This window comes from Cyprinodon tularosa, unplaced genomic scaffold (assembly GCF_016077235.1).
Source record: "Cyprinodon tularosa strain WSP-4 unplaced genomic scaffold, ASM1607723v1 ctg197, whole genome shotgun sequence".
In the NCBI taxonomy this organism is placed as follows: Eukaryota; Metazoa; Chordata; class Actinopteri; order Cyprinodontiformes; family Cyprinodontidae; genus Cyprinodon; species Cyprinodon tularosa.
Genome location: NW_024038720.1, coordinates 3,637,763 through 3,661,709, shown reverse-complemented (window position 1 = coordinate 3,661,709; position 23,947 = coordinate 3,637,763). Strand labels below are relative to the sequence as shown.

General features: G+C 36.1%; 1 protein-coding gene across 3 annotated transcripts in view; it reads right to left on the bottom strand.

The window, feature by feature from the left end:
* The window catches only part of gpc6a (glypican 6a), a 201,082-nt gene that overhangs the window by 77,157 nt on the left and 99,978 nt on the right, over positions 1–23,947 (bottom strand). For all 3 annotated transcript variants that reach the window (XM_038283894.1, XM_038283896.1, XM_038283897.1), the window contains one exon: positions 17,773–18,164. In XM_038283894.1, the coding sequence (XP_038139822.1) occupies positions 17,773–18,164 (392 nt within the window). The remainder of the gene's footprint in view (positions 1–17,772; positions 18,165–23,947) is intronic.

Genomic DNA, 23,947 nt, shown 5'->3' with positions numbered 1-23,947 from the left:
GAGGCCCTTTTTTCAAACATATACTACCTTGCGAGTACCCATTGCAAATGATAAGAGTTTATGTTAGTTTTAATTCCTGAATGGAAGTAATCACAAAATAGCAGTAATGAAATAGAAATGTACTATTTGTGTGTTGGATTAGAAGCTAATTTTTAACCATAAGGGAGCAGTGCTAAGAAGATCCAGCAGCAATTAAGAGCCCTTAAGAGCAGAAGCCCTGGTGCCCTGATCTACAAACTTGCTTGCACTACAACTCTAATGGTTTGAAAAAAAATGTAAAACTTCACTCTGCTCCTGATGTTTTTGTTTATACAGAAAAGTGCATTAAGTTATGTACTGAATACATGATTTTAGGAGAAAAAGTACATTTCAAGATAGAATTGGTAAAACTTCATTGTTTTACAAATTGAAATCTTCAGATACGTATTGTTTTCTATGAACACAAAGGTGATTTGACCGTTGCTAAATTATTTTAGATGTCTTAACATATCCATGAGTTTGTCAGAAGGGTGCCAGAGCAGAAAATGCTGCAGTGGAAGGTGCTAACAGAGTCCCGACATTGTTTACCTACTGAGGCAAAAGCCGTTGTGTGATAGCTTTTGTCACTTTACCTCTCAGGAATGTGAATATAATAAAACTCACCAAAGTAGTGAGACATGTTTAAACAAGCGACACACTGCAATATGGAGTTAATTAAATCCCTATTTCTTAAAAATGTGAAATTTAGCATGATTCTACTGATGAACCACCATTATATAACTAGTACAAACTAGGCAGGGGAGATTGTATTTGTATGTATATACATATAATACTAAACACATTACTGCAAATGTAACAACAGATTTCAGAGAATTTATAACAGCTTTTGGAATATAAAAACAGCTTAAGAAAAGCTAAAATCCATTGCCTGCCAAAGCCAGAGTATATATATATATATATATATATATATATATATATATATATATATATATATATATATGTATATATATATATATATATATATATATATATATATATATATATGTATGTATATATATATATATATATATATATATATATATATATATATATATATATATATATATATATATATATATATATATATATATATATATTTTTTTGTTTTGTTTTTGTTTTTCATGATAGTTTAATATACTGTATTTCTTTCTTAATTTGCAATAGACACTACCAAGACTGCTTTGAATTAAAACAAAAAGCAAACAAAAAAATAAATAAAAAAAATGGGTCTGTAGGGTAGCTGTGACTGAACTCAGGATTTCTTTCTAAGGGTGGTCCTTGTACTTTTGAGCTTTGTGTTTGATTGATTGCTGTCCATTTAACAGAACATTTAATAGCCCCACACAGGATCATGACCAGCATGTTAGGAGATTTAAGCAGTCTAAACAGCAACCGTGTTGTGTGATTGCACACTTGAGCTAAGGATTTTCTCAATCGAACAGATTGATCAGTAGCTATTCAGTTGATTGTATCTCCCAAGCCATGCTCCACTAAAGGCAAGCCATAATTTAAAAGCACATTCAAAGCAGGGAACCCTGGGGCTCCAACTGTTTTTCAGGTTGTATTTTTTTGGACTGCTAGACCTTTCAGCAAGATTGGGAGGTATGGATTCAGAGATATGTCTCTTTGTAGTGTTGCATCCGGTTTCTAATGTAGAATTTAGACCATTTCGGATGAACTGGAGGAATTTCAGATATAGTTGGTTATATTACATACATTTGTCGCTAGAGCTGTAGCTGGCATGATGGTATCCAGGGGGCACTGGTTTAGTTTGTTGTCATTTTGTCAAAAGAACAAACAGTCAGAGAGCTATATGTGAGATGAAGTTGTTATAGAAATAACCTATTGAACAGAAAGTAATAGAAAGTTCAGAAATAAAGTTCAACACTCTTACGGTAAGAGAATCCTTCAGTTTACTTCATAACACAGCTCCTTGGGTTTCTTGTTACACTAAAATGTAGAATATGCTGGTGAAAATTCTCAATCATAGTCATTCGAGCTAACTCTGTTAAAAAAGAAAAAACAAACTTAGACGTAGGGGGTGGACTCAGGTTTCAGCTCTTAAAAACCTACAATGCAGCAATAGAGTCCTTCCCACTATCATTTCAAACCCGCATTCCCATGCAGGAGACAAAACATCACGCCGGGGCAGCCAAGCCAACAATTGACCCTAACAACCCCCCTTTCAATGACATAACCAAGTATCAGGTATTGCAGGCTAACAAAGAACCCAAAATGACTCCCCATTCCTAAGCGTCGGACCCGTTCTTCTGGTTAAATTTGCATGTTTTCTAAGCCAAAAAAAAGTTTTTGGGCTACTATACAAAGCTTCGAACTCAACGCTAATTCTGACATTTTGAATTGAAAAAGCTTCCTGGATGGGAAGCGAAACGTCTTTAAACTTGGAAACAAAGTCCAGTGCAGACCATGTGAGCGGAGCAAAATGGTTGTAGCGAGCGGTGGAAATATGATGGAGCGCACAGAGCGATTTACATTAAAAGGCCGGAGAGAAATCTTCGCAAGCAAGATTTCGTGAGAGAAGATTTCTTGAGAGAAGATTTCGCTCCGCTCCAGTTTGCTCTGATGTGCTCACAACAATCAACCAAAGTCAAGAATAGACTTTATTAAAATTCATGCTCGACTTAAAACCTAGGCCAGTGCCTATTTAGTTGTCTGTGCCTATCTGTTATAATCTATGTATCAACTTTACCACGGAATTGCCAAGACGAGCATTGCATATTGTGTGATAAAAAGTGGGATAAAATATCATAAAAACATACACTTACTATACCATACAAAACAAATAGGTTTACATAAAGTGATCTTTGTGGTAAGAGCCTGTTTTTGAAAATGGATCACATACATGTATTTTATGTTATTATCTCATTTGCAATGGGTTCAAAGTGACCTTTAACATGTGGTCTAGTAAAATAAATTAAAAATTAAATAGAAAATGCAGAGCAACATGAATGGAGTTACGTTCACAGCGGGGAAACCAACAAATGTGCGATAATTTAACAGCCAGTTAAATAAGACAATACACATGTATCGGTCACATCATTAAATTAAATTGTTCTGTTTTTACTTTGTTAGAACTAAATGTAGAATGTTTGATTTTGTATTTGTTTGAATTCACCAAATTAGTTTCATCACAATTTTATTTTGTGTTAAGGGAGATGGAGAGAGTGATGAGGGGATGATAGATGTGGTCTAGAAATGTACAGTACATGTGTGTGTATTACTGTAAGAGGAGATTTTTCAGAATGTTGGTGTCATGTTGGTTGATGGTGAACTCATATTAAAGCATTTAATCATATGGAAATCTTGCTTACACCAGTAGATTTGATAATTTTTCTGATTAATGATGTTTATTGTTATTCTTATTTTTCCAAATTTTTTTTACATTAATCACAGTTCAATCACGTAATTTAAAGGTCTTTATTTACTATGGTTTATTCCACACTGCTTGGCTTTAACTGGTCCTTTAATTCTGCAGCTCAGAACTCACTTTGCAAAACCTCAATCTCTAAAGCAGTAAAGTTTTTCTTCTTTGTTTTTTCGATGCCATTTTGTGAATAAACACCATGTCACGAGCACTGGAAGTGGTATCACTGCATGGCACTATTGGGGTGGTAACTATGCAGATTTGCAATTCTCATAATGCCCCCTCACGTGCCCCCTTACGCACATGTGGACTGCATTATGTTTATGAAGATCCTTTGAGATCACTTTCAGAAGTTTAGGACATTTGTTGAATCTGATGTGGCCCATTTGTAGACGCTAACAATAAGAGAAAAAGTAAGAAGAATTTACCACAAGAATACAAAAATGTTGCAAGAGTACAGAATAAGGCATGATCGTAGACTTTTATTTTTTCATTTTGTACACACAAGCGTAAACTAAAAGAAATTTCATTAACTACAGCTCTTTAGACTATTTCATTTTTTAAAGTGCAGTATTGATAAGTTGAGCAGCAGTGATAAAAACATTTTGATGAAAAACAGTAATGTAAACATATGACTGTATAGTTACAGTTCTAACATTCAGGGATTTTTTATAACCCTTTTTACATAACATTCAGCAGTCTAATGGCAGTGGGGAAGAAACTGTTTTGCTGGACCTGCATCAAATGCTTCAAAGCCTCTTACCAGAGGGCAACAGGGAGAACAGTCCATGTTGGGGGTGTGATGGGACACACAGCGCTGGGATGAAATGTTTTTAATGTTGGTAAGAGGAGCCCCGATGTTCTTATCTCTCTTCTCACTTTCTTCCAGTCTGAGGCACTGCAGCCTCCACACCACACAATGAGACAGCTGGTCAGAACGCTCTCTATGGTACTTCTGTAGAAGGTGGTGAGGATGGGTGGGGGCAGTTGGGATCTCCTAATCCTTCGGAAAAAGTACATGCGCTTTTGTGCCCTTCTGATCAGTGAGGTGGTGTTTACATTCCAGGCGAGGGTGTCTCTGATGTGCACCCCCAGGAATTTGGTGCTGCTGACCACCTCTACAACTGAGCTGTTGATGAGCAGTGGAGCGTGGTTAGGACGGTTCTTCCTGAAGTCCAAGATGATCTTCTTCGTCTTCTCATTGTTCAGGATCAGGCTGTTATCTCTGCACCAGTCCACCAGCTGCTCCACCTCCTCTCTGTAGTCCAGGCCGCTGTGGTCTCTGATGAGGCCCACCACCGTGGTGCATCTTCACGATGTGATTGGTGGACACAGTCATGTGCCGTCAGGCTTCTTTGGGACCAGAATAATGGTGGCAGACTTGAAGCATGCTGGCACAATGGATTGGTCCAGTGAGGTGTTAAAAAATGTCTGTGACGACACCAGCCAGCTGATCTACACACTCCTTATACACCCGCCCAGGTATGTTATCAGGCCCTCGGGCCTTCCTTGGATTGACTCTCTTCAGAGTTTTCCTCACTTCAGCTACGTCCAGGTTTAGTGTCTCCTCTCCCTGGTGTGGAACAGCTTTCACTGCTGGAGTACTATTTAGTGCTTCAAACCTTCCAGAGAAGTTGTTCAGTTTATTTAGGAAGTCAGCGTTTGCTGCATCTCCCGGGGGTAGGGTGTGTTGTAGTCCGTGATCATCCAAATGCCTTTCCACATCCTCCTGGTGTTGCTGTTGTCGTGGAATAGATCCTGGATCTTCTGGCTGTGTTTCTGCTTCGCTGATCTAATGCGTGGTTTAAGTTGGCACGCGCTGTTCTCAGTGCCTCTTTACTGAAAGCTGAGTTCCGTGCTTTTAGCAATTTCCGAACCTCTCCATTCATCCAGAGTCGCTGGTAGGCCCGGGTGGTGATGTTTTTTTTGATGATGACGTCCTCAATGCATTTGTTAATGTAAGCTGACACAGTCATGTCTGGGGCTTATATGCAGGGATAAGCATGACTGAAAGATGAATAGAGTAGAGATGTAATGTAGAAAGCAAAGGCAGATATTCTTCATGTAAACTTCATGTAAATTAACACATGCTATATCCTACATTTACATATTTTTCTTCCAAGGATCTTTATATCATCTAAAAATAATATTGAAATTCTCTTTGACATTTACCCTTTAAAGCCAAGTGTTTCACATTTGATACATGACTTTTTGAGACCTCTGCACTATCATTGGCATATTTTTGTTTCTTCAAAACCCTGACCTGAGATGAAATGAAATTAGACATATGAAGTGAACCGAAAATCTATGTCGTATGAAAAATTATGCTAATAAATTATCCAATTTAACTTGAAAATGAGTGTTTTTTTTTTTCTTTTCACTTTCAGAAAGTTCCCTGATAACCATAATATGAAAAATCTGAATTTTCTGGAAAAGCTTTTCATGGTCAAGGCTTTAAAAGGTGTTGGCAGTTCTAATTATTAAGTAGGGGGTTAGATTCTTGAGCTGTAAAGATAAAATTTTTTTTCTTAAAGCTTTTTTTTATTTGTGTCTGCGTCTGAATGTTGCATTCTACGCTAGATATTCCAACAAATGCTATTATGCTGTCCTAATTATAATGGAGATTAGGGATGCACGATATTGGGATTTAGGCCGATATCCTAATTGCCGATATTTTAAAACTCATGTAGCCGATGACCAATATTGATACCGATGTTAAAGCTGGACAAAAATAACTAGTCATTGAAATAGCAGTTTTGTTATCCATTTCTGACACTTTGAAAAATAATATACTCAAATATATTTTCATACAGTATGCTGATATCAAATCGATTTTTAAAAACGCGGTATCTATCTATTTTACTTTCAAAATCTTGCGAAATTTCATTGTTCTGTTACAAACTCTCGTGATATTTTGCAAATTCTTGTGAGATTTTGTTAGTAAAATAGATCGATGCCGCGTCAATATATCAACATATATAAAAATATGGCAAATAACGATGACATATAGTAATATTTCATTAGTAAAAGAGATGGATATGGTGTTTTTAAATGGCAATATATCAGCATATGAAGATATTGTGATATTTTAATGTGTCAATTTTTTTTCCCTCGTCTTTAGAAGTTTTTAAGTCTGTAAAAAAGAAGTTTTTGAGGAAGAAGAAGAAGTAGTATTTATTTTTTTTTTTAGACTTTAGAAACTCAGAAGCTGATCAAATATCGGGTTAAATATCGGTGGGGTGGCCGATGTCCGATATTCAGTTTTAAGGCCGATACAGGCCGATACCGATAGGGGGCCGATTATATTGTGCATCCCTAATGAAGATTACAGATTCTTAAAATACAAATTCAGTACAGTGAGTCACATACAGTACAGGGCAATGAATTTCACTTGAAATAAGACTAAGAATATTTAGAACAAGCATGCCCTTTCTGGGATTCTCTGTGAACTTTGGTGTACCTCAGCTCAACATCTTAAATGTGAGATGCAGCCAAGACAGTTCCAGAGGGGCCACACTAAAATCAGCTGCTGTCAAATCAATATGTGTCTGAGAGTGACGGATTAATCCACATCTGAGCAGCTCTTCCTCAATAAAACAACACAGTGGTATTTGGCAGGCCCATGCAGACCCACCAGCCAGCTCTAGTGTCTCTATTTGCACAAGTTCAGGAACAGGCCGATGATCTACCATGACATGCACCTTGTTATGTTGGTCTGGAGTATGGGTTGGGTCTGTTTCTTTAATTCATCAAGACAAGTGCAAACATTAAAAGCCAAGCACGGACTGTACTATGACTTGGCTCTGTGCACCTTAAGCAAGCCATCTTCTCGATAGGTCACAGGGCCGTCATACACTGTATTGTCATCCGTCTGCCACAGTGTCTCCTGGATTAAAGTGTAGCACTGAGCCTACGTCCATCTGACTATAAAGGTCTGCTGCACAGCCTGAATGTCAGTGGAAAGCTTGTCTCCAGTAGCTGCCAAGAAAGCTCCGGACAAATGTCACAACACCAGCAATGACAGCTTTCCCTAAGTGGTTGTTAAATAAAGATGTGGTGCCATGCACTTTAAATCAAGGTGCAAAGAATGAATTCATCAGAGTGCAATATGCAATTTCAGTCAGACTATCTGACATATTTTCACAAGTGGATAAGTCATTTGGGAAAAAATAGATTCATGTTATATTTTCTTTGGTTGAAAAAGTCCCCCACTAAGTATCAAACCAACTGAATGCAACTTTCTGAGTTAGCATAGAATCTAGCATATACTCAATAGAGGAGCATGCTGCACAGTTTTTTTCTTTCATTATCATTTCATATCATTTCATTCAATTCAGGACCACATGCTGTCTTTCACTTTTCCTGAACATCCTGCAGTTCACCACAGATCAAAATCTTTTAATTAAAAAGGACATCTTTGGCACAGCACATTTCCCAATGACGTGCCAACCTTTTTGAGCCAGTTGCCATCTGCCATCATAGCAATGTGGTTGATGCCTTATCCCTTGCAAGCTGTGTGAGCTGTGAGCCAGAAAGAGGGAAGTAGACAGTTGGAGAGAGAGAGAGAGAAAAAGAGAGAGGAGTTTGTCTGGTGCATCTGTATCAATGGGACCCCAAGTAACAAACACAAACTACACAAGAGGTCATTTAGGCTACATCCACACAGAGCCAAAGACGGTATATCCACATAGTGAAGGTTCAGAAAAAAGATAAAAACGGCACAAGCAGGCTGTAATACTTATGCCTGGCTTGTAAGGGGCATGTAAATGCTGTTATAGAGGTAAAGATTGTAAAACATGAGCAGAATGAAAAGAATAAATCTAGGAGGGAGAAAAGAGAAATTTCACTGACAGCAAGGTGCTCTACAAAAAGCTTTTTTTTTTAGTAAAATATTATTGTGTAACAGCCACAAAAAATAGTCTGCCATTGTTTTCTATGTTAGCACATGCATGTTAAGGGAGAGGCAATTCTTACATTGACCGGCATAAGCAATCATGCAAACGCCAACTTTTCCCACTCACCTTTAAAATGTAATGTATTCACTGCTGATTTATCAGGGCATAACCCCCATTCCAACCCCAGCCTGTATATGAGACCTTAATCCACCCTAAAGGAAATTTGGCAACAGGCACACCCATTGACCAACAGTGAGTAAAGAAAATAGACTGTATAAAACACGGTAAGAACTAAGAAAGGTATTGTACATGTTCCTAGCCTGATTTTTGTGTATTAAATAGAACACAATGATATTTTTGCTGCTGCTGTGAAGCAGTTGTTGGTGAGACCAATTCTGGTTTGAAGTTGTGTTGGGGGTGTATTAAAGAGTACCAGCTATTTTCTTTGATTCAAGTACAGTGTGCAACTCAAAGAGATACCTGTTGGAACTGTCTGTCAAACAAAAAAATAAAACATTTGTTTTTTAAAAGTGCTTGGGTACAAAGGCCATCAAACATCAAGCTGTCGGGGTTCTAACAACTCCAGTAAAATTACAATAAACTGAAGTAGGTGGGTAGATATCTTGAAAACAGGAAAACAAGTTAAGTGCCTGCAGAGTCAATAGCATTCCAATGAATGGTTTCATAAGTTGATTTTACATTTTTGAGAAGTTTTGTTGCTATATTTGCTCTGTTTGGGGGCGAATCAAAGATAAGTTTGTAGGTGCAAACTTAAATTTCATGCAGAGAGTTGAGCATTAAATTTCACGGAGAAAGTGTTGGATTGTCTTTTTGAATGTAAAATAAAAAAAATATAAAAACATTTGCACTATCACGTTGGAAGAGGAGAGGCCCAGCACCAAACTGTTCCCACAAAGTTGGAAGCATGGAATGGTCTAAAATGCTTTTGCATGCCGAAGTATTCAGAGGTCCTTTCACTGGACCTAAGCTCCTGAAAAACAACCCTACACCATAATCCCCCCTCCATCAAATTTTACACTTTGTACAATGGTGTTAGACAAGCACTGTTCTCCTGGTAACCACCAAACCCAGACTCGTGCATCAGATTTCTAGATGGAAAGTGCGATCTGTCAATCCAAAGCACACATCTCTACATGTAGTCTTTTATTTGTCAACTCAACTGAATCTCCTTTTAATTACATTAACTGACTTCCTGCCTGACTGGAGAAGGCTTCACACCTTTGAATCAATTTGACTGTAGGATCTGGTTGAACTGTAAAGTGCCTTGACATGTGGTGTGAATTGGCGCTATATAAATACACTGGATTGAATTCTCCAGTTTGACTTGATTGGTGCTGCAAGTGGCAAGAAAAGAATAGCAAGCTATTTTAGACAATAGCTAGCGTTTGGCACATCTGGGATGCTTTAGAAACATGCTAGAGCGCTATAGGTGGAGCATCAGAAAAGAAAATATTAGCATTACAAACACCAAAAGAATCATAAGAAACATTAACTGTCCTACAAACATCCGCCACAACTTTTCTACTTCATCTCCAACAATAGAATATATTTTAAATGCTTCAAACCCCATCCATTAAAAGCAGCAACATTAGAAGACAGGTTGTAACCTGGCGCAAAATAATGCAATCAATAGAACCCTCACCTTTTCTTTCAGGTACCTCCTTTAATCAATCAATAAAAAAAATGAAAAATAAAGTGGAGCAAAAAAAAAAAAAAAGTCAGCTCCTGGTTGTGCAAATTCCCCTGCTTACCTATTACAGTCTGTACTGTAATCATTGTCATAGGTACACTTAAACTATGAGGGAAAATTAGAAAAAATAACAGGACAGAATTGTAGAATTTTAAAGAATTAATTTATGAATTAATGTGTGTGTAAAATGTGTTGTTTCAAAAACAAAAGGTTACTTTCATACGTTGCAGCATACTCTATTATTGCAATGAAAGTGATGCAAGTTCTGGGATTTTTTCTCACCATTCTCCTGATCATTAGTTTCTCAATTATTTCTCACTCATTAATTCATTCCAGTTGTCAGTAGATTTGTAACCTCCCCTACACATATTTGTTTCTGTTTGTTCCCTGTTTGGCATCACAGTGTCTATCAAAGTTGTCTATCTGTGTCCTGGCTCTGATGGTGTTTGTCTGACTCACCTTCCTGAATTGATGAGACTTCCTGTGTGCATTATGGGTCCGACTCTATAGCATTTCCTGACAAAGAGTTTAGAGTTAAATGTATACTGCTGTTCTAATCTAGCAGTGTGTTGATAAAGATAAAATAGAAATCTCAGGGAAAATGAAAGAGACTATGCAAAATGGATGATGTCTCATAAAAGTTGACTAAGAGCTCTGTAAGCACAATATCTATAGCTAAATGTGTAAAGATTAGAATAGCCTTAAAGCTTAATTCAAAATCATCTTCCAGTTTGTGCTTGAAAATTAGTGCATAATGAGATCAACGTTTTAACCGAAAGCCATCAGGGAAAACAAATCCCTCTGTGAAAATATCCTCATCGCCTCCATCATCATGACTAAACATGCACAAAAGACTGGGCTGGCTTCCCATGAGTATGGAAAATGAGTGATAAGTGCTCTTAAAGCCTGAACTTTAAATCGTTCAAAAGGTCCAAATCCCTGCAATCTACTCTGAGCAGGTCCTAATGTGGCAGGACTTTGTTTTAAGTACATCCAGGATAAAATTCTTAATGGTCATCATAAACTGTAAGCCAGAGAGATCTTTCTCTTAATCCAGGATCGAGGTTCAGGAAACTGTTCAGTGCAAGATGAGTGAAATCCCATTTTATGGCGGGATATCTCTCCTATTTGGCTTTAGTGTATGCAGAGCTGTCGACTAGCAGAAATAATGTTTGGCTTGTGATTGTCAGTGCATCTTTCTGCTCCAAAGTAATGTGAAGAATTTAGGAAAAATGTGTTTAAAAATAACAATTTCAAAAGGAAAAAAACTTTGTTTACAATGTGAAATGCAACACACCAGACACTTAATGATGGATCATAGGGTCATCGATGTGCAATATACTGTACAACACATTCCATCATCGCAAATGTCAGAAAGAAAGATTTAGAGAATACCATATCATTAGATAAATAAATATATCTGGACACTTTGATCAACTGAAGAAGGTACAATTTAAATAGATACCTCAGATACATTAAGTTTATATTCATTCTGAGTGGATCCACTATTGTGACACATTATTTTTAGAAATTAGTAGGAAAAAAGTATGTGGTTTCCAACAATCGACTTATAAATGCATTCAAATTAAAAGCTTTGTGTTTTTTTTTCTATTTGAGCATAATAGCATGCCTCAGGAATAAAATAAAACATATTTAAGGTCCCTGACATAACTCTACACTGAGAACATCTAACTCTGCGTCTCCATTTTTGTTGAATTCTTCATCATGGTCAAAATTTCTATTTAATACTGCATTTGCCTTTAGTAACAATATATATGAATTATTTGGGAGTTTAAATCTGAAATTAAAGTAATATAAAAAAAGAAGATAAACAACTGTCCACTGGACTTTGTTTCCAAGTTTGAAGATGTTTCGCTTCCCATCCAGGAAGGTTTTTCAATTCAGAATGTCAGAGTTAGTGTTGAGTTTGAAGCTTTGTATAGTAGTCCCAAAACTTGTTTTGGCTTATAAAACATGCAAATTGAACCAGAAGAACGGGTCCGCTGCTTAGGAATGGGAAGTCGTTTTGGAGTGTCTGAAGGAGGGGGGGGGGGGGTCGTTAAAGGGAATTGTTGGCCTGGCTAAATAAACTAGGTCCTCCACTCTCCTGTACAGGAGCCGAGGCAGCGATAGTAGTGGGAAGGGATTAACTCAATTGCTGCATTGTATGTTTTTGAAAGCTGAAACCTGAGTCCACTTCTTTTGCTTAGGGTTGGTTTGTCTTTCTTAACATAGATGGCTTCCTTCACGCCCCTTTCAAACCACCTATTTTCTTAGGAGGATGGGAGGATTTAAAGGTTACAATGTGATAACATGGTAACCTTTAGATCATCCCATCAATTAGGAAGCACACCAGCAGGCATTTCCAGCATTTTTTTTTTCTCAAACCATGGGTGTTACGATGGTACATAAGTTATTCTGATAACTTTTTGGAATATTTAGGATCAGAAAAATTTCAGTTATATTTAAAAGTTAAAATTTCCAGTCTAAATTCATGAAAGAAATAAAGGGAATTTATCCTTTCAAAGAATGAAGTCAAAATGTGCCCAGAAACTAACCAACTCTTGCCATCTAAGGCCTTTTCTTTGAGTATTTATGTTTTGGGATGAACAAGGTTGTAACAAACTGCAGAGGGAGAAGTATAATTAAGGCTTTGTTAATCCTTTTATCATAATATCACTATAAGATTTATGGTTTATGAAACATTTCAGCTGTGAAAGCATTTATGCCAGCATAATATGACTGCATAATTTTGAAGTTCCACCGTAATCATATCTACATGTTAGTGCTTATATTGCAAAGGATGATGCAGTTTCATCTATCAAAGATTCAAAATAGATTTTTTTTTAAATCGACCAACTAAATTAGTTTAACTTTACTACATTTTATTATGAGATAAATCATGTATCGGATGATTAACACTGTTCTGTTGGCTTATGCTGGTAGGAAAATGCTCGTCAAAGAAGACTGATCTTAAGTGTTAAAGGTAAGCATACCTTCGTCAGCATGATGGTGAAGTATTACCAATAATATACAAAAAAACATGTTATTTTTCACTATTTATGATAAAGATCTGATCAGTCTCATCAATGTGATGCATTGCATCTTACTCTAAGTCATAGATTTTTTGTTGTTTTTCGAAATGGAAAATTTCCCAATTTCTACTAAACTGAATTTGTGGCACTTTCAACTTTCAATGCAAGTTGCAATCCAATTGTTGCTATTTATAGGCTTCTGCTTGAGCAATTTGTTTAGATTTGAGTTTTATGGTTGGGATTTTCTTTAGTAGTTGAGGTTCTGCAGCAGGATCCTCTGTACATTAAGTGCACCTCTAGCCTGATCCTGTGATGCAGCACTGAACGCACCAATTGATCACATCAATCTAGAGCAAATTAGAAACAATGCAGCTTCTAAATACAGTACATTATTGAACCAGTTGTTGTAACTTCATCTTGCTCTTCCTGCTCTTCCACAACAGGTTCCTGGCAAAGCCGAAGTTTGTAAGCGCTTCAGTGCAGAGGCAGAGAGAATGGGCTGTTTGTGAATGAAAGCTAAGGTTAGCTGTATGTTCAGCTAGAGGCTTGTTCCCTGGTGAGAGCACTGATACCATTTCTTAATCAAAGTGATGCTGGAGTTGTCTTTCCCACAGCGGAAGGACCTGAATGCAGACTTAAGAGACTTTTAGTCTTTCAATCAGTAACTTTGTATTTTCATGTCCGACACTGACAATCATGGGACAAAGACTCAATTCTTCTGGTTAACAGGATTATTTCATGTCAGCCAACTTCCCATCCTGAGTTTGCTGGCTGTCCACCTTTCTAACAATCTCTTACAGTACCACACGCTTCTTGGCACCACCTAAAAAATTGATGCGAAGGCACTTGATCCAGAATGGCAGAGGCTTTGATTTATAGATAGGTGCTAAGAGTAGAGCTGTCCAGTTTAAATCATATTTCTCTTTTTTTTTGCCACTGTACTTAAGAATAATAGTAGCACTGTGGAAAGATAAAAATAAATAATAAATCAATAACTAGCAAAAAACAAACACAAAATAGAGACAACTGCATTTTAGAGATCCTTACAGCAGAGGTTTGGTAAGAATCAAATATTCAATATTAATATTAAGATTATCACATAAACTAATGCAACTACATATAGGGATAATCATGCATTAATATGAAGGATTCAAACAGCTTTATAAACTAACAACCATAAGTGTCTTTAGTCTGAATTAAATATAACCCTTTCTATAAAATATGCAGTGAACTTATTTTTGTCAGAATTTTGAAAGTTTAATTTGGACTATGCAGTTTGAGAGTTTAACAAGATACCTTTTGCTCAATTGGCCTTTATTAAAGATTTATGCAATCCTATGTATCCACTTGTGCTTCTAAGACTAAAAGTCTTAAAAGGATAGTTCGGTATTTTTGACATGAATCTGTATGGCATCCCGATCACCAGCGGCATGCAATCACACTGACTTACCCCTGGCAGCGTCCTGTGAGCAGAGTTATCGTCCAGTTTTGGTCAAGCCGAAAGTAGTCCTGCAGGTTTTTAGGAACAGCGAAATAAAACTTTTCTCTTCCCAAAACATTATGTGTCCAAAAGAGTGATATTTTCGCATCCCAAAAACATTGTAGTGGAAAAAGTCACACGTCGTTATCAATTGGTCCTATTTTCTCTCTGTTCGTATCAGTGCACGCCGTCATTCAGACAGCGAGCCCAACAACAGCCATGTCTCCCTCCGCCGCGGAGGGAGACTTTTGGGAAGAGAAAAGTTTTATTTCGCTGTTCCTAAAAACCTGCAGGACTACTTTCGGCTTGACCAAAACTGGACGATAACTCTGCTCACAGGACGCTGCCAGGGGTAAGTCAGTGTGATTGCATGCCGCTGGTGATCGGGATGCCATACAGATTCATGTCAAAAATACCGAACTATCCCTTTAAATGAATCCATCAGCTTTCTTCCCTCTGAAACATCTTGCTGTGTTCAGCTGAAAATTTTTTCCAACAACATAAAATAAGTTCTTTATCAAATTGTGCGCATCTAATTTAACTAGTTCGCCCTCTCACTCCACTGCAATCAACAGTGAGCATGGAGTCAAGAGGCAGTTAGAAATTAATATATATATAAAAAAAGTTCCAATTTAGTTTTTTTAAGATAAGAAGATAATAGATACATTTCAGACAAGTCAGGAAAAAAGCATGCTAAAAGCTTCTAAAGACATGGGAGGGGTGGGGGTCCAAAACATGCTGTGAGAGCTTCTCTAAAATTGCTGATCAATGGCCAAGTCAAATCAACTAGAAAAACTGATGCTAGGAATTGGTTTAGCAGCCAGAGGATGACCCCCATGCACTCCCACCCAGTAATAGAAGACTATGGATGCTGCAATCACGATTTTTCAGAAAAACAGAAAATCAAATAAATATCAACGTTAAATATATCAAATAATGTCAACTAAAAAGGAAACTTTCACAGTCAAATGCAGGCTGCATTTAAATAAACAATCATAAGTTACTAAATTAAGACTAGCTGAGAGGATGTTTAATTGTTTTGTGCATGTCCAAAATTGGAGCACTGTTATTTTTCTTCTGACCAAGTGGAATGATACTGCAGAAAATGGAAAAGACGAGGAGGAGCTTTAAACATTACGCTCACAGAGCTTCAATGGATCTGAGATCTGGGGAATGTGGCAGCCTCTTTAACACCTCAAATATGTTGACGTGAGGTGTTATCTTTATAAAAGGGCGTATAGCAATTTTAAATAGTGCTTCTGCGAGATAAATTGCAGTATACTTTAGTATCAGCTTATCAGAAGAACCTTTTACATATGCAGGAAATTTAGCAGTAGTATCCTGTCAATTGGATGACCCTCAAGGTTTTGTGTAGCTGATTCCCCCCTGCTCTTTATATCAAATACATACAATAATTGCTACTACGGCATACCCTACAAGACTTAACTACAGTTTTAAGAATATCCTACGCAGTTATCTAGTCATTAGAATTTGACCCATTGCAATCTTTGGTAACTTTTCAATTTTTTCAGCTAAAACATGAACTATGAATACGAAATGCATAGCTGGTTCAGCAACCTACCAGTAAGAGACAAAAATAAGACAAAAACAGTCGGAACAGTGGCCAGACAAATCAATGAAACTGAAAGAGATAAAGGCAGCCAGTGAAAATCTGGAAACAACAGTTGGAAAATAATTCAATTTGTCAGGCCAATATTCAGACCAATTACCTCCACCAAGGAGGTAATGTTTTCAGTGGCATTGATTTTTTATTTATCAAGATAACACAATAGGTAATGGGCAAATTGTAGTATTTTTATTTTACTTTCATTTTTTAAACCACAGGTGTGGCAGCACATATTAGAAACTGTCTTGGCTGGGATTTGGATCACGACTCAGATTAGGGTCGTTTTTAAAGAATTTCTTAACATTGTTACAAGGAGAAATGTGCTTCTTGGTGAAAATCCGTACTCTCCCATTCTTTTAAGCTGAAGACTCCTAGTCTGCCTGTTTTTAAAACGATCTTCAGGCTAATATTTTATGGCTAAAATAATTAGTGTTTTGTTGTCTTGTTTCCATGTGCATGTATGTTTTGACTCAAAAAATCGGCAGCACATATTAGGGTAGGTTAGACTGACCTGTATCATTTGATCATTACATCTGAATGTATGCAATGTTTGCTGTAACGTAAAGTGTCTATGTATTTTTTTATGTTCTATTCCTGGCTGAAATATACATTCCTCTAAATGGATAAAAATAAAATTATTTGGATATTCTGGTTATGAAAATGCTGCCTTGCTTCATAATGCAGTACGTCATACCTCATATGAGCCATGGTTAAGAGATTCTCAGTGTTTTAAATGCACTTCCCCCATCAATGGTCATTAATTCATGCCTGTTTGCTGTAAATACGTAAGCAGCTCTAGACATATAAAATATAAAATGTCAAGAATTTGCTTCTTCTTTTTTTAAATGAGTTTTTTGTAGAAACAGAATCAAATTGGATATGCACTTTAATCTCCTTTTTACAAAGCTTTGCTCTCTGCGGGTAATTCTTAGGTTTGTAGAGCAAATTGTGTGGAAATAATCACACATATAGAAGACATAAAGCTTTAAAAAAATGTATATCTTCCTAATTAAATGAAAACAAATTTTAAAGGACTGTGATATAAAGAGCAAAGAGGAAAAAAAGAGAGAGAGAGATAGTTTAGGATCTGCTCTTTATGCAACTAAACAATAATAGAGCATTTGAATACATCAGGGTCTTTGTAAACCACCAAACTCGACAACTGAAAACATGTTCCTGTTTAGTACAAGCTGTTCTTGGAATCATATTTCAGCATTATCCGCTTCAGCTGGTTGCTTGCGGGGATGCTTTTATTGCTTGTTTTGTTATTTTGTATCATTATTCTTAGATGGTATGTATTAAATTCGTAGAAAGACAAACAGATTTGAATTTCCAGCGCTGGCCACTTGTCAAACTGCAGGTGTTGTTTTTCTATGACAATTTCAATTAACTGTTAATTCTTATCACTACGATTCACACATTGTTATCACTAAGATATTTCTGAATGATATATATAATTAATATATAGCTGAAGCCAAAATAAGGTTGCAAGAAACCTTTATTCGAAATTAGTAATTGCATCGTTACTGTAGAAAAATACTTCCACACTTTTATGTAATACCAAAGCAATTTAAATGAAAATAAATTAAATTAAACTACAATCCAAATTTTCCTTCCTCACCTTGGCAACCCTGTTGGCAACCTCGCGACCCACCATTAGCCCCTGGACAAACGTCCGTGCAGCAATAAATGCTTTGGTGACCTGAGCCTTCAGTTTTCTGGGCACATCTCCAAAGGGCTTTAGCTGGTCTGTGTATTTGGTGACACATTCCAGGTAGTCGTCTGTAAAGTGATACTGGGAGTTGAGCAACTGGAACATGCGTTCCAACAGCCTGGACCAGAAGTCATTCAGCATCTCCTCCAAGTTGACGTTGCCCCCAGTGTAATAGCGCTTTAGTTCAGTGAAGAGGTCCTGGAACACCTCAGAGTTCTGCATATACAGCTTCCCGTATGTCTTTGTGAACATACTGTTGAGAGATTTTTCAGAGTTGTCCAGCAGCTCCAGGAAAAACTCTAGATGGGAGAAGGGTTTGGGAAAAGGGGGTAGAGACAGAAAAGGCATTTAACTTATCAATCAGATATTTACATCACCCATTTTCATGACAGACTTTTAAATAGAAGTATGAGTAGAAGCTACTAAAACTACCTTTCTTACCTATCATTTCACTTAATGGTGATTTTATGATCCCATCTGCATCTCTATAGTGGCAATTTAAAGCAGCCAAATATAGGTACTAGATTATGTGAAAGTCAGTTCAGAGCATTAATAATTTAATAGCTGAAATAATGGGCCACAAGAACCATGAATGATTAATGTACAGGTTCTGATTGCACACTGTAACAAAATATTCATAAGTTTTGGATGCAGACACTAGTATACATTATCCTTCCTGGGCACCGAACCATTGTTTCCAAATGGAATAGTTAAGCGCTGCACCACTTTTTTTTGTGACAGATCTTAATTGCTCAGAGAGACCAGTATGACATTTTATTGATATAGAAGTCAATTTGCTTTGTTTTAATCATTAGAGTGGCCAGAGGTTTAGACTTAATAAAATACTTTTAAGACATCCTTCCTTCTTCTGAAAATTGAATAGGTAAAACAGGACTTTGAATAAGACTTTTTGTCAAGAACCTTCTCAACAAGAACCCTAAAAATAAGATCTGGTAAATTTGTGGGGCAAACTCAATGCAGCACTGCTAAAACATTTCTTTGAGCATTGCACGTATTTGCGAAAGTCCTGTTAAAAAATGGAAAAATACCTAACTAAAATATGACATAAACAAACATAGCAAAATGTATCTAAGCATTTTTATGTTTAAAATGAGTACAAGCAACACATATGAACTGAGAACCTTCAAAACACCATATACAGGGGCTGTATATATATGTATATATATATATATATATATATATATATATATATATATATATATATATATATATATATATATATATATATATATATATATATGTGTGTGTGTGTGTGTGTGTGTGTGTGTGTTATATGGTCATGGTAACATGCTTTCTGCAAGCCTGTTCAAGTTTTATCTCTGATTTTTCAGTGGTCTTATTTCCATTTTTGTGTTCTAGTTATTTTTGATTGTATTTGAGTTCTTAGATATATCTTCTTTCACCTCTTATGTCAGTCTCCTTTTCCCCAGCTCCCTTCTTGCCTCTGTTCACACCTGCTCCTAATCTGCTAATTAGCTTGGTCTTTGTTTTTCTCTCCCATATATTCTCCTCCTGTTCTTTGCTGGTTTGTCATAATTTCTTTGTCCCTGTGTTTTAAGTATTTCTGGTTCTCTATTTTATTTGGATTCTGAGGATTTATGTTTTTAGATTTTTTCTTCTGTTACACTTTTGTTATTAAACCTTCAAGTAACCACCTTAAGCTTTTGTGTCTGCATTTGGGTCCTGTCAAACCTCCACCCCCACTTGACAGTGGCTGGTTTGTACTGTCTAAACTGTCTAAATAGTGGCAAGGCAACTTCTCAGTTTTTGTTAGCTCTTTGAAACATTTCTGTGCTCTGCTGCTTCATCTCCAGTGAGGTAAGAGCCCGTTTCCCAAACATTTGTGATGCCTCCTGCTAACATGATTAAAATGATCTAAAAAGAAAAATTAATAAAAAAAATATGTAATCCATTCCTCTGTAATACTGTCATATAAAAATGTTTACAAGGGTTTATGTATAGAAACAAGAAGAATAAGTCTTAAGCCCAGTTAAATAGATCTTAGCCGTTAAATTTGTTTTAATTGAACCAATGTGCCCTACTGTAGTTGTTTTTTGTCTACAAGAGGTTTTGCTATGCAGTTATAAAAAATCATGATGATCATGAATCAAGTGTTCCCTGCAAAACATAACCAAAAACATCACATTTGCCACTAATTTCCATTGTAATATCTGATACTAATCTAATTCTGAGTGCCTTTAAGCAACAAACATGCAAACATACAAAAATGCAGGTCATTGTAGGTACCTTGAGTGATCCATTGTTAGATCTAAAAAAATATCGCAATCAGTAAGATTCAGCAGAGAACTAATTGCATTTTCTGCTCTATGCCACAAAGCACAGTCACAGCCTCCACTTCTTACTAGCACCATCACCAAGGTTCTTAAGGTTTAACAACATCCTAGTCAAACTATATACTTTGTTTTTAAAAATGAATTGGGATCATTTATCCTAAATAACCTTAGATTTAGACATTAATATTGCTCAGGGATGACAATCCAATTCAAACACTAGCAAATATAACATTTCATTTCACATCTGCCTAAGTTGCTTTCTTCCATATGAGCACTTGCACTCTTGAGTATTAAATCAGCAAACAAAGAGAAAAATATGAAGGAAAAAAAAAGGGAATTAACAAGGGAGTCTCACTGAAGCCTGGCTAATAGGATCCCATGTTCCTAAGCACAATAGCGTAAATGTTGGGAAGATCATAACACATTTCTTGAAGCACAAAAGTCAAACATTCCCCCACCCCTCCTTGTAAACAAACATGCTGCAAATGTTCCACGTGCCAAGCTTGCTAATAAACCATCAGAGGAGCCTTCTCCTGGCTGCCTGGCGGATATTTCTTAGCTCTGTAAATAATGTCAGTCTTGAACTAAAATGTTGGAAATGTCTGATTTAATACATTGCACGATCAAAATATATATAAAAATAAATTAATTTAATATAGCATTGATTAGCTGTGATTTACTTAATTTCATTATGGCAGAATAATTTTTTTCTAATGTAAATTTCCCCTATTGGGCATTAATAAAGTGTCTGTCTGTCTGTATCTTTCTGATTAACAGCACACATCTAATCGTTTGTGTTTCTAAGCAAATTAACTAAATGATATTAGGTATTCAACAAAAGTGATAACCTTCAGATTTTTGTAAAAATGTTATTTTATCTATTTACCGGACAACGTAACATACAAAACTTTTATGCAATGTAAAATGGTTAGCGTACAGTTTTTATAGTAATTTAATTTTTGTCCCTCAAAATTTAATAAACAGCGGTTTAAACCACTGTTAACAAAAGTAAATAAAGCCCCAAGTGAAAATATCAGTTTGTGTCCAATGAGTCCATAATTTTTTGGGCCACCATATTTTGCCAGCAGTGGGTTAACTCTCCTAGGCATGGTTTTTACTAGCGCCTCACGAGTTACCCCTGAAATCTTCTTTTAACCCTACATGATGATATCACACAGATGATTGATATTAGAGACTTTGCAAATCTTTTTATTTATATTTGGTGTTAAATATGTGCTCCATCTGACAAAATGTGGTATTTAATTTTTTTTTTTTTAAGCAAGTGTGTTTGATTTTTTTGAGGAAATGTTTAAATGACCCACAAACCACATCAAAGGAAATAATCCAATGCTCTCTGCAAGCTTTGGTGCAAATAAGTCTAAATATTTAAGTGTGACTTTTCTTGTCATTTTCTATACAGCCATAAACACTAGGTTTGAATGACTAAGCATTATGTGTATGAAAGTGTAAAAAAAATTTATAAATAAATAAATATATATAAATATATATATATATATATATATATATATATATATATATATATATATATATATATATATATATATATATATATATAAATATATATATATTTATATATAAATATATATATTATTGTGGCCCCACACATTTAAATTTGACAAATCCAGCCTTCATTCACATGACTGTTAAGAATATGATAACATCAGCATATAAACATTCCTTTTGATCCCGTTTTATTTTGTCTCCCTTCTCTTTTCTCACAGCTGGATTAGTGTAACATGTCCCACACCTACAATTGCATAGGGACCATTCCCCAGTCATTGATACTCCTTTCTTTGCAGCTGAATGACCTGCCATTACACCAACATAGCTTTAAATATTAAGAGCCCGCAGGGCCTTTTCATTTCAATTTTTCAATTAGATCTGAATCAAGGACATGTAACCCGCTGTGTATTGCGAACGAAAAATTCCATCCTTGTTACTATGTAAATGGCTCTAAAGACAGGCATGAAACGTGATATCACATGGGCTCATTGGCTCTTGAAGGGTTTATGTGTAATGTGATGTTCTGTTAAAAATAAAGATTTTTTTTTCTATTTTGCTGAAAATAAAATATTAAAGAGAACAAGAGTTTGTGCATTTAAAGGATAATTGTGGTTTATCAACTGTTTTAAAACCAAAAATCTAGTATTAAAATGCAAAATCTGTAAAGGCAACCCTCTGCTGAAAGGGTTTTTTTGAGATTATAAATAGTTACTAACCAATGTCAAACTACACTGAATGGGCACTCAGTGTAAAAAAATATATTGTCTTATCTGCATCACTGTTTGGTATTTTTTTCCTTCTTGTTTTTGTTCAATGATATCTACCTGGAAAAAAAGACAGTGCTGATTGTTTCAAATAGTGGTTAAAGCCAACTAATGTTTAAAGATTTTGCTTTCTACAAGCCAAAGTTTGTTAGGGAATTATCACTGAGGAGTTTTGGCAATGGAGAACATTCAGCTCCTCAGCCTTCTGGGTGTTGATAGTTGGAAATGTCTCAATACAGGGCTTAAAACACTGATAATATATTAGAAACAATTATTCCCTGCCCTAAATCTCCTGGGAAAATAAAGATACACAAATCAAAAGTTGGAAATAGGGTAATTAAACTGTATTATATGAATAACACAGCTAAGGGTATTTGAATAAGAATTACTTTTGGACTTAGATTATGTGAAACAAACAACATTCTTTCTCTGCTAATCTGCCTCTAAGGGCACAAAGACAAAACAAAATGTCGGCTGGAAAACATCCTAGTCATGCAATTTTGATTTATCCAAACTGACAACTAAAAAGGACTCATAAGGCATTGCACTGAAAAGTTTTCACTTCTAACCCAATGCAAAAAGAAAATGCTTAATTATGAAATTAGCTTGATGCATGTATTATAGCACATAATCTCAGCACATAATGGTAGAAAAAAAGGGAAAGCAAATTGTTGTAGAAAAATACCTTAACCTTAAAATTGTTTTCCACCATTCGTTTGGCACAATATACCCAAAGCAATTCAACAGAAAGTCTAAAGAAATAACTGAATCTGCTGGGTTCCTCTATTTCCCACAGCTTTTTTTAGGTATGCCTACAAATTCTCGGTCAGATTTTGTTTTCTATAAGAGCAGGGCCTAAGTCCAGTTCTCGTGAGCTACCATCCCACAATTCTCTTTTCCAACTGAATCTAAAAGTTGAAGTCACTCAGCATAACACTCAGCTCTGCACAGGCTTGGAAAACAGTTTTGGGAGTTTGTAAACCTCAGTAATGTGTTAGTCAAGAGATTTCTTATTTGTTATTCCCACCATATATAAAGAAGGACTACAATTTACTGCTGTAAGTGCATGTGACAGCATCGTGCACATTTACATGAAGGTGGGGCAGGTAACAATGACATGCAACTGCTTAGAGCACAAAGGAGAGATGATGGTAGAAAGCTTCTTATTCAATGATGGCGTCCCTACAGAAAAAAAAAAAAAAAAAAAAAACACTGAAAGCTGAATTATTCTGTGTTTGCCCAATATGTGCGGGAACAAAGACTTTATCAACATCAGTAGACTGACAGTTGGCATACCTGTTAAGTTTTGGATTTGAAAACTAGGGACATTTTCCGACATCCGTTACGAACCATCTGAGAGGAATTTTATCAATGGCACAAATACATACTCTTTGAGGGGTATGCAGACCCCCACAGCCCCACAAATTGGGTCTTTCTGTCAGTGTTTTTGTGTTCTTAACCACTAAATCATATTTCAAA